This window comes from Pseudochaenichthys georgianus, chromosome 14 (genome assembly GCF_902827115.2).
Source record: "Pseudochaenichthys georgianus chromosome 14, fPseGeo1.2, whole genome shotgun sequence".
Taxonomy (NCBI): Eukaryota; Metazoa; Chordata; class Actinopteri; order Perciformes; family Channichthyidae; genus Pseudochaenichthys; species Pseudochaenichthys georgianus.
The window spans coordinates 154,848-168,943 of record NC_047516.1 but is presented as its reverse complement, the minus strand read 5'-3'; the positions used below and the strand labels follow the sequence as shown (position 1 = coordinate 168,943).

The 14,096-nt window shown below is 40.2% G+C and overlaps 1 protein-coding gene and 1 pseudogene across 1 annotated transcript; both read left to right on the top strand.

The window, feature by feature from the left end:
• Positions 1 to 857: 857 nt before the first annotated feature.
• Positions 858 to 1,808, top strand: LOC117458530 (olfactory receptor 5B17-like; annotated as a pseudogene).
• A 10,481-nt stretch (positions 1,809 to 12,289) lies between these two features.
• On the top strand, positions 12,290 to 13,243 carry LOC117458529 (olfactory receptor 5B17-like). Its single transcript, XM_034099087.1, has one exon. It carries the CDS (start codon positions 12,290 to 12,292, stop codon positions 13,241 to 13,243), a length of 954 nt encoding a protein of 317 aa, XP_033954978.1.
• The last annotated feature ends 853 nt before the right edge of the window (positions 13,244 to 14,096 follow it).

The following is a 14,096-nucleotide window of genomic DNA, read 5'->3' as shown; positions in this document are numbered from 1 at the left end:
AAATAAAAGTCTTCACTTCTGCTCGGAGGTGGAGGCAGGACTGTGTCTGAGCAGCTGCTGTTAGACATTGTGCTTAATTAATGAATGTACTTTCACATATCCTTTATTCACTGTAGCAGTTTATAGGATTTCTCAGTGTTCAAGCTTCCTTCGAATGTTGGTTTACCCCAATTTTAACCAGCTACAATTCTCATGTCTTGTTGGTGTGTTTCTTTCTGCCTTCACTTTAAAGCATTATAGGAGAATGTAAAGTTTTGTTTTGTTTCTCATAGAATTGAAAAATGACATTGAAAACTATTCAACATGGATGTATCTGTCTGTCCTGGAAGAGGGATCCCTCCTCTGTTGCTGTTTCCTTTCACATTTTCTCCCCATTTCAAGGTTGTTGTTGTTGTTGTTGTTGTTGCAGTTTTTTCCTGATCTGAAACCTGTTCTATGTTGAGCTTAACATTAACATGTTGTCTTTGCAGAATCAGTGTCTATGTTACTGTCAATAACTAACGGCCTTCAGGAACAACTCTTCATTGTGTAACTTCATCCAATATTGAAATACCATTTTAAATGGTCTTTCTTCAATTTAGGTGAATCAACCATTTAATGAACTGATGTAGATGTTGACTTGGTAGACATGGTGACTTAATATGTTAAGTGCTTCTGTTTCTTCAAAAAACAGAATGTATGCGTCTTATTTACAGCGAGTCATTGTTATGTGATGTGGGCATATTTAGAATCATTGTAGTCACTTTATTAAGACTTTTTTTCAAAGATCTTCAGGTACATGTCTTTGATTTTCTGCAACTGTAACTCTATATAACTTTTAACATATAAAAGCCTGTATTGCTACATGATAGAAAGCTATGGAAAACAGCACTTTTGGTAAAGATATCCTGATCCTAGAGGGGTTCAATATCCCCTCCCAGTCTTATATTCCTTGCTTCATCCTCCTGCTAATCGTATACTTCTTCATCATGGTGTCCAACATCGGCCTGGTGGTGCTGATCTTAAGGAGCAGCGGCCTCCACCAGCCCATGTACCTCCTGCTGTGCAACATGAGCATCAACGATGTGTTCGGGGCCACCATCATCATCCCTCATGTTCTGCGGGACCTCCTCACGCCGGACTCGCAGCGGGTCATCCGGTACATGGACTGCGTCGCCCAGGCCTTCTGCGTCCACCTCCACGCCAGCGCCTCTCACACCGTGCTCATGATCATGGCGTTCGATCGCTACGTGGCCATCTGCAACCCTCTGCGCTACGCCACCATCATGACCCACAGGATGGTGCTGGTTATGTCCGTGTGGGCGTGGGTGATCCCCCTCCCCTTGGTGGGGATCCTCATCGGACTCAGTGTGCGTTTGTCTCGCTGCAGGTGGAATATTGTCCACTTCTCCTGCAATAACGCCTCCTTGTTCAAGCTGTCCTGTGAGAGCGTGCTCATCAACAACATCTACGGCCTCGGATAAACCGTGGTCCTGCTGGGCTCGTCCATCGGCAGCGTCACGCTCACCTACCTGAGGATCGCCATGGTGTGTCTGCGCAGTAAGAACAAGACTCTGAACAGAAAAGCGCTGCAGACCTGCGCCACTCACCTGGCCGTCTACGCCATCCTGCTGGTGTCCGGCTTCATCATCATCATTTTGCACCGCTTCCCTCAGCTGGCGTCCCACAGGCAGGTGGCGTCGGTCATGGTACTCGTGGTGCTTCCCGCCCTGAACGCATTGATCTACGGCCTGCAGATCAAAGAGGTCCGGCAGAGGGTTATGGCTCTGTTTCGTAAGAGTAAAGTCGCTTCAATGGATGCTAAATGACACGGTGTTGATTATGTTGAAGTGACTGGATAGCAGTGTATCTACAGAAATACCCCTGACCCATAGTGTGTATCATGTTATTATAAATGACGCTTCAAAGAACTGCATTGTTCCAAAATACATCTTATTTTTCAATGTCTGAATGCATTAAGGCAGTAAATAGTGATTACATCCAGAATAATATTTAAATAAAATCTTATGAACTTGGTTTTTACGGATCGTTTCATGACTCTTATTACTCTGACAGTGTTTTCAGTTTGGTTTGTCAGTCTGTAGGATCACATAAACACTTTTAATGAAACTCAGCAAAAGAGTTTAGCATGGGCCAAGAAAGAAATGATTAAACTATAAAAAATGTGATACCGCCTAAAGTCGGAACTAGGCCTGCCATTCACATTTATTTTATTATAAATGAAGGTTTTGGCCTTTAAATATCATAGTTTTGAAGTGAAAGGGTTGGACTGTTTAATAGGAAGTCATGCTACTCGTATTTATGCATCCAAAACAGCTAAACTAAAATGTTTATTTTATATTTTCCATAGGTGTTTTCTCTGTAGCACAGAAACAGTGATCTTTAATGAAAGCCGTGCAGCGCTGCAGGACAGTGTTTCAGATTATAAAAAGGCATTGCGGCGCCGGCTATCTGCAGGAGCTCCAGGTGAGACAGGTGAGACACATACACCACAACTCTTCAGCACGGCCACATGACTTCACTTCACCACCGCTAAGCTAAAGGTGGCAAATGTTGGGCTATAAATGAACTACAGCACGGTCACATGACTTCACTTCACCACCGCTAAGCTAAAGGTGGCAAATGTTGGCCTATAAAGGAACTACAGTACGGTCACATGACTTCACTTCACCACCGCTAAGCTAAAGGTGGAAAATGTTGGGCTTCAGAACAGGAGTGATGTGATCCACTTTCTTAGTGTTAGTGAGGACTCGAGCAGCGGCGTTCTGAATCAGCTGCAGCTTTCTAATATATTTTTTAGTGAGACCTGTGAAGACACCATTACAGTAGTCCAGTCTACTGAAGATAAAATCATGGACAAGTTTTTCCAAATCCTGCTGTGACATTAGTCTTTTAATCCTAGATATATTCTTTAGGTGATATTAGGCTGATTTAGTAACTGTTTTAATGTGACTGTTGATGCACTTACTCAGTGTTTGAATTGGAGCATAGTCTCCTGGTGAAATGGTTATCTACATTTGTGTGTCATCCGCATAGCTATGATAACTTATTTTGTTGTTTTTCATTATCTGAGCCAGTGGTAGCATGTACATGTTAAAGAGAAGAGGCCCCAAGAAGCCTTGAGGAACCCCACATGTCATAAGTGTCAACTCAGATGTGTATTTACCTATAGAAACAAAGTTGTTTCTGTCCTTTAAGTAGGATTCAAACCAATTTAGAACTGTTTCCGAAAGTCCCACCCAGTTTTCCAGTCGGTCTAGTAATATGCTGTGGTCAACAGTGTCAAACGCAGCACTGAGATCTAATAATACTAACACTGAAGTTCTGCCACTGTCTGTGTTTAAGTGGATGTCATTGAAGACCTTTAAAGAGCAGTCTCAGTGCTGTGGTTTGGACAAAATCCTGACTGGAACACATCGAAACAACTATTTAAATGCAAGAAATTACTTAACTGTTGAAAGACTACTTTTTCAATGATTTTACCTAGAAATGGCAGGTTTGATATGGGCCTGTAATTGTTCATTACTGAAGCATCTAGATTATTCTTTTTTAAGAGCGGTTTAATGACTGCAGTTTCCAGGGCCTGTGGAAAAATACCTGAGTGAAGAGATTTGTTTACTACAGATGTAGCGCTTCGTTTCAGACGCCTACCCGTGCGGGTCCGTGATCGGCACGGGGTGGGCCCCTGCTGAAAAGGAAATCCCCCCGCAGGATTTGAAACGCCCCCTTGATAAATACATTTAATTATAATGAAACCAGCTGCAATGGATCATGGATCCACCAGGGGGAGCTGTGAAAACCTGCCACACTGGAACTCATGTGAAATAAACAGCTGATCTACAGGTATCTGATATAGCGGATATTTGTTAAGATCCATATGTCACGGATAGGATCATATTCTGTGCTAAGTAAGAGACATGTAATCATTTACTAAACATCACCATGTTTTTATTTAACAAAATAAGGTTTAATTCACGTTGGTGTAAGTACAAAACCATCGCTATGTTTTTAGATCAGGAAATGCATCCAGGGTCAAACAAACGATTTTCAATCGTCATCCTCGCGATCATTTGTGACCTGCTCCATCGAAATCAGTCGCATTGACCCGAAGACACATTTTGAGTCTATACACTGTTGGAAAGAGGATATTCCTAGCTTTCTAATGATATCAGGATTGTTTTTGTACTCCAAATATTAAGCGAAATATGTCACATTATATAATGACTGTCACCGAGTCCTCATTTTGAGAAAAAGGCCTTTAAAGTTTCCTCTTCTCTGGAATCCATCGTTCTGATTGATTATTAGTGGAGCAAATGATCAAAATACTACGGAGGGAAGATATTTTCGTTTGGAGGGGAAGCTCGCGAGTGTACATGTATACGTGTGTGTGCGTGTGTGTTTGTGTATTTTTGCGTTTGTGTGTATTGTGTTTGTTTCCCGGGGAAAACCCTCACGAGAAACACCGGCTGTTGTTGTGCCTGCTGTGGCGTTAAATTACTCCGTTCTCCGCTTGTAATTATGCCGTTACAAGCTTCAAAGTTATATTTATCATCTGAATTTGCCGAAACAAGTGTAATATTCTGAAAGCCAATACTTTGTTTATTTGAAATCAGATGAAAACAAACTGTAACGGACCCTGCCGTGTTATCTATGATTACTATACTCTTACGTTCATAATGTCAGCCGGAGGGAGGGGGGGCGGCGCTGCTGGAAGAGCAGAGTGCGAGTGAGAGGTGCCTGTCTTCGTCCCTTCACAAGCTTCAAAAATGTACTTATCGTGTGATTTTGGAAATACAAGTTTCATATTCTGAAAGCCAAGACTTGGTTTGTTTAAAATCAAACAAAACACCCGAACCTTGAAAAAATAGTTTTTTACGTAAATCCACGGTTATTCTGAAATGAGCCGTTGCGACTTCCGACTGATTTCGATAGAGCGGGTCACATTTAATGTAGGCCTGTCATATGTTCGTGAGTTGAAATGAATGCACTAAATGTAATCCACGTGAGTTTACAACAACAAAAATAATCGCTTTGTTTTTATATCACATCCGACCGGAGGAAAATGCAGCGGCTCTAACTCCCGATCATCCTAATCCCACGTGCAAACTGTAAGGGAAACTTCTGTTGCAATGGAAATCAGGACTCAGAGAGACACGGGAGGAGCAGGAATTCTGAATGTCAAACACTGGGATTTATTGAGAGATCCAACGGCCGGGAGAGATTACACAGCATAGTCACATTTTCATGTGAGCCACCTTGCAATCTCTGAAGACATAACTCAAATACATGGTCTGTATATCCATAAGGAGTGGCCTATTTTCCCACCTCTGGTAATCAACACCAGACCCTAAAAACAAAGACATCTCTATATGCAACTCTGCATGTGCCTTTAAACCCCTCACCCACAGGAAAGCAGAAGACCTCTTTGACCTTTGTCCTCCTCTAGTTACAGACAGAGCACAGGTAAAAAGAACTGAGCATCTTAAAACAAAAAGAGATATCCTTAAAATATTCTCTGACACAAACAATAATATGTAGTGTTAATAGTTTATTGTATTATTAGTGTCTAATATTACTGCTATAATAATCACACATTGAGTTGTTGAAATCAGACCGCTATTTTTTTTAAACGCTCTGAATGAAACGGCAGCTCTCAGGTGATCAGCTGTGTGTTTACACAATAAAATATTCATAGTAATGTAATACCTTCCAACACACATTGTAAGAACTGTTCTGTTTCATATGAGTGTTGAGAGCCGTATCCACAAATCTCTTAATTTTGTACTCAGTGCACCAGATTGATGCATTTAACTTCAATTTAAATAAAAACATCTTCTGTTGTAACAACAATAACATTATAAATAGTAACATAGCATGGTATTGCACATTTACTGTAGCTTTGAGTGTTACTGGCCTGATATTTTTGTATTACATGAATGAAGGTGACTGAGGCTTTTTAATATACACTTTTCAGTGTCCCACATTTTGCACAGAACTGTCCCACATTAGGAAAAGCAGATTGTCTGAGACAACTTGGCACTAAGAGTACTAATATGTCTACCATTTATTTTATGAGTTTAATATCTGCATGTTCTCATTTGAAAAGCAATATAAATCACACAGTTATTATGCAATAGGCTATAAAAGCACCATCGATTACCTTTCTCCAATTCAAACTCTTGACGGGAAAAAAGGAAGGTGTAAATGGACAAATGTGTTTAATCGTTAATGTCATAGTATTCGTTTATTAGACCCCGAGGGGAAATGAGTAGCAGCACATCACAGAGGCATTTAAAAAGTTAAGACAATACATTCTGGAAATGTTCACATCAGGCACCTTCAAGTTATACAATACTACAGTAAACAATTAACACAGTAAATTATGTGGATTAAATCACATTTATTTCGTTAAAAATAAACGAAATGACTCGGTTTGCATTCATAAAGAATGCACAAACGTGTTTAATCGTTAATGTCAGATATGTAGGCCTACTAAGTAAATAGCCTACATTAGTTCCTGCTCAAGATTAGATTGAACTTTATTGTTATTGCACAGATTACAGGTACTGAGACAACAAAATGCAGCTTCTAACCAGGAGCAACAAGCAGTAAAGTGAAAAGTAATGTTCACAATCTACAGAATAAAATATAGAATTAATTGAATGATGAATAAACAGTGATGAGGGATATGAATACACTAGATATCAGCCAGTGTGCAGTATTAACAGTGTGTATGAATATGCTAAGATACCGTTCACCAGCCCCAACCCCCCATGTTTCATATGCTGTATGTTGGGGACTCTTTGTTTAAAACTAATTGGCCATCGGAATGTGTGGAGTCAAATTCCACAGCTCTCCCCCCCCCCCCCCCCCCCCCCTTCTGTGATCCCCCGCACACAGAGAGACACAGGGAGATCGCTCTTCTGGACTGAAGAGAGCGGAAATAATGATATTGCAAGTTAAAAACGTAAAATGCATTTTGACAGACACTTGGGGGAAATATGCTACATTTTGAATGTCCGATAGTCCACCATTAACACCTTAGTCCGTCTCGTCTCTTCAACGAAAACTAAATATACATGACATACTTTGTTTTAGTAGATTTCGCATGAGAGCAAAAGGAGAATATCCGTGTGTAAGAGTGAAAATGTGCTGCATTTTGAATGTCCGATAGTCCACCATTTCCACCGGAAATATCAAACATTTAATAAAAGTGAAAAACAATGAACAAGACTTAACGTATTCATCATAATTAATTATATTTATTTCGTTTGGATGTAGGATTTTTGACTTTGTTTAGAGCAGTGATCTTCTACTATATGAACATTTTGGAGCCAAAATCACAAAAAAAAAACGTTTTGAAAATTACATTATTTTTCATAACACAAACATACACAACGAAACCATTTAAAAGCTGTAAATATATACATGGGATGTCACTATGATAATGTGAAAGTTTGATTGAGGTAGCATGGGATTTCATTCTGATAAGGCAAAAGTGTTATTATAAATATAATACAAATATATATATATATATACACATTATGTACACAAACCTGATTACCTCACCCCCTCCCTGGTAAATACATCCTGTTGAGCAGAATCTACAGTTTCCAGTATTTTCCGTTTCGTAAAATGATAAAATACGGTGAAGATATTAAAATATGTGCTTCCATTATTCATACTTCTGAAATATATCTGTATTAACTTTATATCATCGTATGTCCGTGTTTATTGGGTATTTTTGCATGAAACAAAGACTGGCATATAGTTTCAAGCAAGTACTTTCGACAGAAATACACATATACATCCTGTTGAGCAGGATCTACAGTTTCCAGTATTTTACATTTCGTGAAATGATCAAATACGGCGAATATATTCAAAAATGTGCTTCCATTTTTCATACTTTTGAAATGTATTAACTTTATATCATCGTATCTCCGTGTTTACTGGGTATTTTTGCATGAAACAAAGACTGGGATATAGTTTCAAGCCAGTAAACACACGACAGAAACACACGGCAATGTTGTCCGGACTGTTGTTTTTATGCGGCACCGGCTTGAACAGGTCATGTGATCTGATCACGCCGGCGTGACGGTCGACTCCAAAGGGTTAATATTAAATACATATAAGTATTTTTACAACTTGTATTTAGAAATACTCTGTTGTAATTATTGATGCATAGCCTACATGTGTTCATCCATTCAATGTGGCATCTACTATAATGGGGTTAATGTATGATATTACTTAATAATACAATACATTATAATATATGATATGATAATTACATTTTAGTTTTATTCATTTCTTATTTCATAGTTTCTCATTAATATTATTTGTATCACTCATCTTATTTTTGATTGTATTAATCTGTATGAATCTGTGCTGTCCTGTTTTTCACTCTCACCCTGTTGCTGTTTGAACTACTGAATTTCCCCACGGGATTAATTAAGATCCATTTTATCTTATCTTAATGTATAAATTGATTTACTTCAATCTACTGTACTGTGTAAAAACACCCCAACAATATTACAAGAAATATACTGCATAAAGCAAACTATATACTTTATTTGATCTAAAATATTGATGTTTCTACAACACCCATTGTGTATTTTGTGAATGAAGCGCCATCTCTTGGTTAAATCCTGTAATTGAACACATGGGGAAATTGGGCAACGCCCTCTAGCAATTTGGCAACACCCCCAGCCACTGGCATCCGCTGGGCTTTTGACTGGGACACACCCATGTGAGTCCTATCTGGGGTGCTACATCTGTATATGAAGTAGATCTGAGGCCATGCAAGGCAAAACATCTTTGAAAAAAATCTTGTTGGAATAATATCAAGGCAGCAAGAGGAGGATTTCAAAAGTTGTATAATGTCCTCTCGGTTTTTATCATTAATCTGATGGAATTGTGTCATGATGTCTGAGTTGATATTAGGTGGACACAGAGACAACATATTTGCTGTTCCTGATGCAGTGAAGAAGGCAAAATCATTGCACACCCTGGTGGATAGAAATTCAGAGGCTACTGACACTGGGGGGTTAGTTAGTCTGTCGACGGTAGCGAACAAGGCACGTGCGTTGTTTTTGTTTTTGGCAATGATATCAGAGAAGAAAGACTGTCGGACAAATTTCAATTCCAAATTATAGTATATAGTAGATGAACTACATTATTCAAAAGTTTACAGTAACTTCTGATAATAACACAGGGGAAATAAACGAGGCATCTCTTTTCCTCTCCCTCTCTCTCTCTCCTGACAGCCTGTCAGTAAAAAAAGATATCCCTTGTCGGTTCTAGTGTTCATTTACCGTTTTGTCTTCTCTTTGCTTAATCAATTTAAAACCAAGTCTAACGTAGCTTAAACTTAACGTTAGCTTTCTGGCTAACACAACACATCCACGAAGCCTACCTTTCTCCGTGGGTTTTTTTGTAGTGACGAATGAAGTTGGATGTTGTGGACTGTGGTGGTCCTGTCACCGATCTTTATGCTGCAGACCCTTCATACCGCTGTTCTTTTCTTAGTCGCGTCATCAACAACATAATCCTTGAATCAAAACTTGACTATTTTTGGAGTAAAGCTAGCCGCTGCCATGTTAACTGACACTCCTGGGTTGTGTTGGGTTCAGAATTCCAGAAAAGACAGACAACTTCTAAGTTTAACTATGTATTGTTAAGAGAGTGAAAGATATATTTTACTTGGCCAAGGACTCGTCACGTCTTTGGGAATCACAGGCAGCAAAGCTGTAATCTGTAACCACCAAATCCGTCAAGAGCCTTGAACCTCGTGCGACAATACATTTTATTACACAGGGCGTTGCCCGTACATTTATGATTGGTCAAGAATAGCTGAAGAGATAGCGCGGTTTAGACTTGGTTCTCTTTGGTCGGTGCGCAGACTCAGATAAAATCTCTTGGCAACACGATCCTCCAATCAGCATTCGGCCGGCCTGTGGAAGTCCCTCCCTACTCTGGCACCATCATACTCATTTGTTTTCTCTAACATTTCTTCAGATATAGTGGGAAACCATAATGTTGCTTCCTAGCTCTGCGGGGGAGCGCGGCTCCCATACAGAGTCAAGGCCGGTGCGATGTGCCGTTCTGACCACCTCTTTGTGTTCTCTCAGTCTCTGCACTCGACCTTGCTACTTTCGATATTGCAAGCCAAACTTTCTTCTGACTATTCCCCTCGTTGGTATCTAACCCATCAGAACCTGGGATTAGTGATTGTGTCTATTTATTCTATAGTCATAGCAATATCATGAGCATAATAAGCATATCATGTAATAATAAGAATCAGTCTTGTAATGTTATATAAAAATAGACTCCACAGTTGCCAGGTTTGCACACACGGCGCTATAATCACCCAATCACATTTCGAAAAAACTAAACGTAATATCTCAATACAAAAACGAACGCAAATATTTAATTAAAAAAAGGAAAGTCATGTGACTCGAGACCCCACCTCTGGTATTTACTGACGTATTTTAGGCCGTAGAATTCTAACCTCTTCAGCTTGTGTTAACCACAGACCTTATTTCAGGATAACAACCAAAACCAAAAACCATCGACCTACAGACCAGGGGACTGAAGGTTACAACATGCTGACTAATTTACAGGTTTTAGGACTTATTCCTGCATCATTACATTTATATTAAACAAGCAAGTTATATACAAATGTAAACCTCGGTAGAGCTGTCATAAATAGGCCAGAACGTTTGTTTTCTTCCACCAGGCTGCAAACATGTTTGTTTCTGCTGTATAGGGTTGGGCCTTTTAACAAGGGGGTCAATGGGGATTATCTCACTTTCAGAGCCCTAAAGTGGCCATTTGAAGATCACCAGGCCGTGTTGGCTTTATTTATTAGAACCGGAAGTTGCTGCTTGGTCAACACACGAGCAAACCCTAAGATATTTAGTCATATATGTCTTAGCCACCCTTCCTGCCAATATCTTGAATTAACCTTCGTTAGATACACATAATGAAGCTTCATTGTTGCCAAGTTACCGTTGACCTATCAACGCGCGATGCACCAAATAAAAGTCTTCACTTCTGCTCGGAGGTGGAGGCAGGACTGTGTCTGAGCAGCTGCTGTTAGACATTGTGCTTAATTAATGAATGTACTTTCACATATCCTTTATTCACTGTAGCAGTTTATAGGATTTCTCAGTGTTCAAGCTTCCTTCGAATGTTGGTTTACCCCAATTTTAACCAGCTACAGTTTCAATTCTCATGTCTTGTTGGTGTGTTTCTTTCTGCCTTCACTTTAAAGCATTATAGGAGAATGTAAAGTGTTGTTTTGTTTCTCATAGCATTGAAAAATGACGTTGAAAACTATTCAACATGGATGTATCTGTCTGTCCTGGAAGAGCGATCCCTCCTCTGTTGCTGTTTCCTTTCACATTTTCTCCCCATTTCAAGGTTGTTGTTGGAGTTTTTTCCTGATCTGAAACCTGTTCTATGTTGAGCTTAACATGAACACGTTGTCTTTGCAGAATCAGTCTCTATGTTACTGTCAATAACTAACGGCCTTCAGGAACAACTCTTCATTGTGTAATTTCATCCAATATTGAAATACCATTTCAAATTGTCTTTTTTCATTTTAGGTGAATCAACCATTTAATGAACTGATGTAGATGTTGACTTGGTAGACATGGTGACTTATTATGTTAAGTGTCTCTATTTCTGCAACATAACAAAATGTATGCGTCCAATTTACAGCGAGTCATTGTTATTGTGATGTGAAATCATTTGGATTCAGTGTGGTAACTTTATTAAGACTTTATTTAATCATCTTCAGGTAATTCACATTTTCTCCCCATTTAAAGGTTTTCATTGGAGTTTTGTACTGATCTGAAACCTGTTCTATGTTGAGCTTAACATGAACATGTTGCCTTTGCAGAACCAGTGTCTATGTTACTGTCAATAACTAACGGCCTTCAGGAACAACTCTTCATTGCGTAACTTCATCCAATATTGAAATACCATTTAAAATTGTCTATTTTCATTTTAGGTGAATCAACCATTTAATGAACTGAAGTAGATGTTGACTTTGAACACATGGTGACTTAATATGTTCAGTGCTTCTGTTTCTTCAAAAAACAGAATGTATGCGTCTTATTTACAGCGAGTCATTGTTATGTGATGTGGGCATATTTAGAATCATTGTAGTCACTTTATTAAGACTTTTTTTCAAAGATCTTCAGGTACATGTCTTTGATTTTCTGCAACTGCAACTCTATATAACTTTTAACATATAAAAGCCTGTATTGCTACATGATAGAAAGCTATGGAAAACAGCACTTTTGGTAAAGATATCCTGATCCTAGAGGGGTTCAATATCCCCTCCCAGTCTTATATTCCTTGCTTCATCCTCCTCCTAATCGTATACTTCTTCATCATGGTGTCCAACATCGGCCTGGTGGTGCTGATCTTAAGGAGCAGCGGCCTCCACCAGCCCATGTACCTCCTGCTGTGCAACATGAGCATCAACGATGTGTTCGGGGCCACCATCATCATCCCTCATGTTCTGCGGGACCTCCTGACGCCACACTCGCAGCGGGTCATCCGGTACATGGACTGCGTCGTCCAGGCCTTCTGCGTCCACCTCCATTCCAGCGCCTCTCACACCGTGCTCATGATTATGGCGTTCGATCGCTACGCGGCCATCTGCAACCCTCTGCGCTACGCCACCATCATGACCCACAGGATGGTGCTGGTTCTGTCCGTGTGGGCGTGGGTGATCCCCCTCCCCTTGGTGGGGATCCTCATCGGCCTCAGTGTGCGTCTGTCTCGCTGCAGGTGGATTATTGTCCACTCCTTCTCCTGCAATAACGCCTCCTTGTTCAAGCTGTCCTGTGAGAGCGTGCTCATCAACAACATCTACGGCCTCGGATACACCGTGGTCCTGCTGGGCTCGTCCATCGGCAGCGTCACGCTCACCTACCTGAGGATCGCCATGGTGTGTCTGCGCAGTAAGAACAAGACTCTGAACAGAAAAGCGCTGCAGACCTGCGCCACTCACCTGGCCGTCTACGCCATCCTGCTGGTGTCCGGCTTCATCGTCATCATTCTGCACCGCTTCCCTCAGGTGGCGTCCCATAGGAAGGTGGCGTCCGTCATGCTAAACGTGGTCCTGCCCGCCCTGAACGCTCTGATCTACGGACTGCAGATCAAAGAGGTCCGGCAGAGGGTTATGGCTCTGTTTCGTAAGAGTAAAGTCGCTTCAATGGATGCTAAATGACACGGTGTTGATTATGTTGAAGCGACTGGATAGCAGTGTATCTACAGAAATACCCCTGACCCATAGTGTGTATCATATTATTATAAATGACGCTTCAAAGAACTGCATTGTTCCAAAATACATCTTATATTTCAATGTCTGAATGCATTAAGGCTGTAAATAGTGATTACATCCAGAATAATATTTAAATAAAATCTTATGAACTTGGTTTTTACGGATCGTTTCATGACTCTTATTACTCTGACAGTGTTTTCAGTTTGGTTTGTCAGTCTGTAGGATCACAGAAACACTTTTAATGAAACTCAGCAAAATAGTGTAGCATGGGCCAAGAAAGAAATGATTAAACTATAAAAAAATGTGATGCCGCCTAAAGTCGGAACTAGGCCTGCCATTCACATTTATTTTATTATAAATGAAGTTTTTGGCCTTTAAATATCATAGTTTTGAAGTGAAAGGGTTGGACTGTTTAATAGGAAGTCATGCTACTCGTATTTATGCATCCAAAACACCTAAACTAAAATGTTTATTTTATATTTTCCATAGGTGTTTTCTCTGTAGCACAGAAACAGTGATCTTTAATGAAAGCCGTGCAGCGCTGCAGGACAGTGTTTCAGATTATAAAAAGGCGTTGCGGCGCCGGCTATCTGCAGGAGCTCCAGGTGAGACAGGTGAGACACACACACCACAACTCATCAGCACGGCCACATGAATTCACGTCACCACCGCTAAGCTAAAGGTGGCAAATGTTGGGCTATAAAGGAACTACAGTACGGTCACATGACTTCACTTCACCACCGCTAAGCTAAAGGTGGCAAATGTTGGGCTATAAAGAAACTACAGTACGGTCACTTGA

What these genes read in the sequence shown, in the direction of transcription:
- LOC117458529 (XM_034099087.1), top strand. Translation starts at nt 12,290, where the DNA reads ATGGAAAACAGCACTTTTGGTAAAGATATCCTGATCCTAGAGGGGTTC.